We start from the raw sequence: 4,618 nt of genomic DNA on the forward strand, positions 1-4,618 counted from the left end.
TTAATAGCACTTGGTCAGCTCTTAATTGGTAATCTGTCCTCAAACCTTTACCTACTTCTTCAACTAACTTCTGAAGATCGGAATCCTTTAATTATTCACGTAGAATATCTTCTACGAGAGTAGGACGCATTTGAAATGAAGCTAGTAACCCTTCTGTTTGACCGACTGATAATACTGCACTAGCATTATACAATTTATGAATCAGTGTACCCTTCACTGAATTGATATTGGCTCTAGTTGATCCGGTTTTTCGACTTAGAGCATCAGCTACTACATTTGCTTTACCTGGGTGATAGTCAATTATACTATCAAAGTCTTTGATCAACTCGAGCCATCTTCTCTGTCTCAAGTTTAGTTTCTTCTGATCAAAGATATGCTTTAGGCTCTTATGATCCGTAAATATATGACATCGCTCACCAACCAGGTAATGTCTCCACAACTTTAGAGCTAACACAACTACTGCTAACTTTAAATCGTGTGTAGCGTAGTTACATTCATGCTTCTTTAACTGTCGTGAAGCATAGGCTATTATTTTTCCTTCTTGCATCAGCACACATCCTAACCCTTGTCGGGATGCATCACAATAGACCTCAAACTCTTTACCTGGTGTAGGTAGAGTTAGTACTAGTGCTGACACTAACCTCTGTTTCAATACCTGAAAACTAGCATTCTTGCGATCACTCAAACTTCGCATCTTTTCCGGTTAGGTTTGTCAATGGAAGAGCTATCTTAGAAAAGCCCTCCATGAATCTCCTATAATAACCTGCTAAAAACAGAAAACTACGTACTTCGGTTATATTTAGGGGTCGTTCGCAATTAACTATTGCTCCTATGTTTTGGGAATCAACGCTAACCTCATCAGCTAAAACTATATGACCAAGGAATACGACTTGATTTAACCAAAAATCGCATTTACTAAATTTGGCATATAGCCTTTTCCCTTAGAATTTGTAACATCATCATCAGATGTTCTTTGTGCTCCGCACTACTAGAATATACTAGTATGTCGTCTATGAATACTATCACAAACTGATCCAGCTAAGAATGAAATTTCCTATTCATCACGTCCATAAATACCGCAGGAGCATTTGTTAATCCAAACGGCATTACTTGGAACTCATAATGTCCATATCTAGTTCTGAACAAATGCAGTCTTTGAAACATCTGTGTCTTTCACCTTCAACTGGTGATAACCTGATCTCAAATCTATCTTAGAGAACACCGTGGCTCCCTTTAATTGATCGATGAGATCATCTATACGAGGCAATGGGTACTTATTTTTAATGGTCACCTTATTCAACTGTCTATAGTGTATGCATAATCTAAGAGTACCTCCTTCTTCTTAACAAACAAGACTGGCACTCCCCAAGGCGACACACTGGGTCTAAGGTACCTCTTATCTACAAGTTCCTATAACTGAACTTTTAACTCCTTCAGTTCTGTTGGTGCCATCCTATATGGTGCCTGGGATATAGGTGCTGTGCCCAAAACTAATTCAATAGTGAACTCTATTTCCCTATCAGGTGGTAAGCCTGGTAATTCTTCAGGGAACACATCTAAGAATTCTTGTACTACAGGTACATTCTGAGGTTTTAGTTTCTTATCTTGTGAAACTATTACAGAGGCTAAATAGGTTTCACATCCTTTATTCAACAGTTTCCTAGCCTTCACTACTGATATTAAACTTCCTGGAAGTATTCTTTTACTTCCCACCAGGGTTATTTCTTTTTCACCTGGTTTTCTAAACACTATTTCTCTCTTAAAACAATTCATAGTGGCATAGTGTTTACTTAGGAAATCCATACCTAGGATAACATCAAACTCTAGTAATTCTAATGGAATCAAGTCAACCCAAAAACTCTGATTTCCAAGAGTTACTTCACAATTCCTGCAATACTCATGTACAACTAGAGTATCTCCTACAGGCATAGACATAAACAAATCCTCATTCATACGCTCAGGCACTCTATCTATATGTAATTCACACATGCTAGATATGAATGAATGCGTAGCACCAGGATCAAATAATGCATAAGCGGGTTGATTACATAAAGTTATCGTACCAGTTACGACATTTGGAGCCTCTTCTACTTCCTGGTGTGTCATAGCGTATACTCTACTCTACTGCTGATGCGGTTGTTATTGGGGTCGTCCAGCTACCTCTTTCTGCTTAGCTACACTAGATCCCTCCCCTCTAGTTCTAGTCATTCTAGGTTGGTTTANTGCGGTTGTTATTGGGGTCGTCCAGCTACCTCTTTCTGCTTAGCTACACTAGATCCCTCCCCTCTAGTTCTAGTCATTCTAGGTTGGTTTACAGTCTGGGTAACTCCTCTTTGCTCATTCTGTGCTCCATGACCTAGCTGAGGACAATCTCTCCTGAAATGCCCAGCTTGTCTGCACTGGAAACACACATTCCTACTACTATAACATACTCCTGTATGAGGCCTACCACAGTTCACAGAAAGTGGTTTCCTCCCTGTACTAGTTACTAACTTGCTAGCGCGACCTGATACCGATCTACCATTCGGTCCAGCTGCAGGTCTTGACCTCTTACGACTTGAACTTTGTTGGCTCATGCCTCCAAAGATCCTTATACCCGACTGTCCAGAGAACGGGGGTCTAAATCTCTTACTTATCTTTTCTCCAGGCATTCTAAACTATCCTTCACCTAACTAGAGTACATCTTCCCTCGCTACACTCTACTCTACTCGGATAGCTGTCTCAACTAACTGAGTGAAATTCACCCAATTAGATGTAGAGGTAACAGGTGTATGTATTTTTCTTCTTAGGCCATTCTCAAATCTTCTACACTTCTCCTTTTCTTCCGCGACGATCAGAAGGGCATACTGAGATAACTCAGTAAATCCTTATTCATACTCAGCAATCGTCATTACTTCCTGAGTTAGCTTAAGGAATTCCTCCCTCTTTGCTTCTTTAAAAGAACTAGGGTAGTATTTATCTTCGAATACTTGTCTGAACTCATACCAAGTTATAGTTTCTGAACTACCCCTTCGAGCCTCTATCACTTTTTACCATTTTTCAGCCCCTTTTTGCAGCAAGAATGCCGCTAACTCGACCTTATGGTCCTCAGGGCACCTCATAACCTTAAAACACTTCTCAATCAAATCCAACCAGATCTCAGCATCTATTGGATCTATGGCTCCATCGAACGTAGTGGCTTCTAAAGCTTTCAGCCTCTCGACGTCGAATTTCTTTTCTGGATCATTTTGAATCGATCCTACACTCGGCGCCAATCTTTGAGTGATTTTATCGAATACTCGATCCTCCATCTGGGGTTCTACATCTACCCTTGGTGTACTCGACTCGTTTGCAGAAGTTGATTCCTACTCTACTGAGTTTCTAACTCTTTTCCCCTTCCGATCTGGGTCCCGTCTAACTTCAAGACCTCTGTTGGTAAGGTCAACATTCCTCTCCTCAGTCTACTTGCCCCGCTTGCCACTTCTCCTCAGCATCTTTGCCTTATTATTAGGTACACATGTTAGGGACTGATCTATAGGACTTAATCTAATGCATGAACTCTCTCTCTTACCCAAAGTCTTATGTTTTAGTACTAAGCTAGCTTAAATCTTTCCCAAGCTTACGTATAACCCACCCTTTAATACCAAGCTAGTATCAGCTTAGACTTTACACTCAACCTTTTCCCATGTTTTACGTAAACCTTTGTTATGATACTAAATTGCTACCAGCTAACTCTTTAACCTTCCCAGAAACTTATACTGGATACAAAGCTGGTATAAACTAATTCCTCAATTGTCCCAAAAACTTATGCTCTGATACCAAATTTTCACACCCCACCCCAGACCACCTTCTTAGCCTAGAGAAAGGCGTGACTACAGCAGTTACCAACCCTTGGTCTGACAATTACTGCCTAATAACTCTTGCGGAATAGCTCTGATACCAATTATAATTCATATGCAACGGGACGTCTTTAGGCCCACAATTTATTAACTTAGAAACATAATATGTTTAGAGTCATTACAATACTAGATTTACAAGTTCTAAAACCCACAAACCCTAGTCCCTATATGAACAATAGTAACATGTGTATAGTATTAACAGTAACCACCTAACAAATGGTTACAAGTCTTTTGGTCTTTTAGTGGCAGAGCAGACATAGAGCTATCTTCAGAGGATTTGACCGCTACTTGTGAGGGGGAAAAACAAAACATTTGAAAACGGGGTGAGCTTACGCCCAGTGAGTGGCCGAGAAAACATAGTAAATTCTCATGCGTGATTTCAGTAATGAGTTTTTAATTGAAACATAAACTTTTATAGTACTTGTACTGCAACATAAACGTTTTCCAAGCGTAAAACATATAAAGTTGTTTTAATCATAAAATAGTAAAATCATTTTTCAATCCAACGTACCCCACTGTGGGTACAAACAATCCCAACACCAACTACTAGTCCAAAGATAACCCTTTTGCTCAATCTCTGACTCTATTCACCTGTGGCCACACTAAGTACCCTCACACATTAGGTACTTCTGCTCAGATACCTTCTCAATGTCGAGCTACTAGGATACCTTCTCAAACGTCCTTCAGTATCCCATTGGCTTGGTACCTTCTCAAACGTCCTTCAGTACCAATAGATACCT

At 39.9% G+C, this 4,618-nt stretch overlaps 1 protein-coding gene across 1 annotated transcript; it reads right to left on the bottom strand.

The window, feature by feature from the left end:
- Nucleotides 1-2,231: 2,231 nt before the first annotated feature.
- On the bottom strand, nt 2,232-2,651 carry LOC120083967. Its single transcript, XM_039039874.1, has one exon. The coding sequence runs from the start codon at nt 2,649-2,651 to the stop codon at nt 2,232-2,234; it is 420 nt and encodes a 139-aa protein (XP_038895802.1).
- Nucleotides 2,652-4,618: the final 1,967 nt, after the last annotated feature.

This window comes from Benincasa hispida, chromosome 8 (genome assembly GCF_009727055.1).
Source record: "Benincasa hispida cultivar B227 chromosome 8, ASM972705v1, whole genome shotgun sequence".
Lineage (NCBI taxonomy): Eukaryota > Viridiplantae > Streptophyta > Magnoliopsida > Cucurbitales > Cucurbitaceae > Benincasa > Benincasa hispida.

Bases quoted from the DNA above. Each gene is read 5' to 3' on its own strand.
- LOC120083967 (XM_039039874.1), bottom strand. From the start codon at position 2,651: ATGCCTGGAGAAAAGATAAGTAAGAGATTTAGACCCCCGTTCTCTGGA.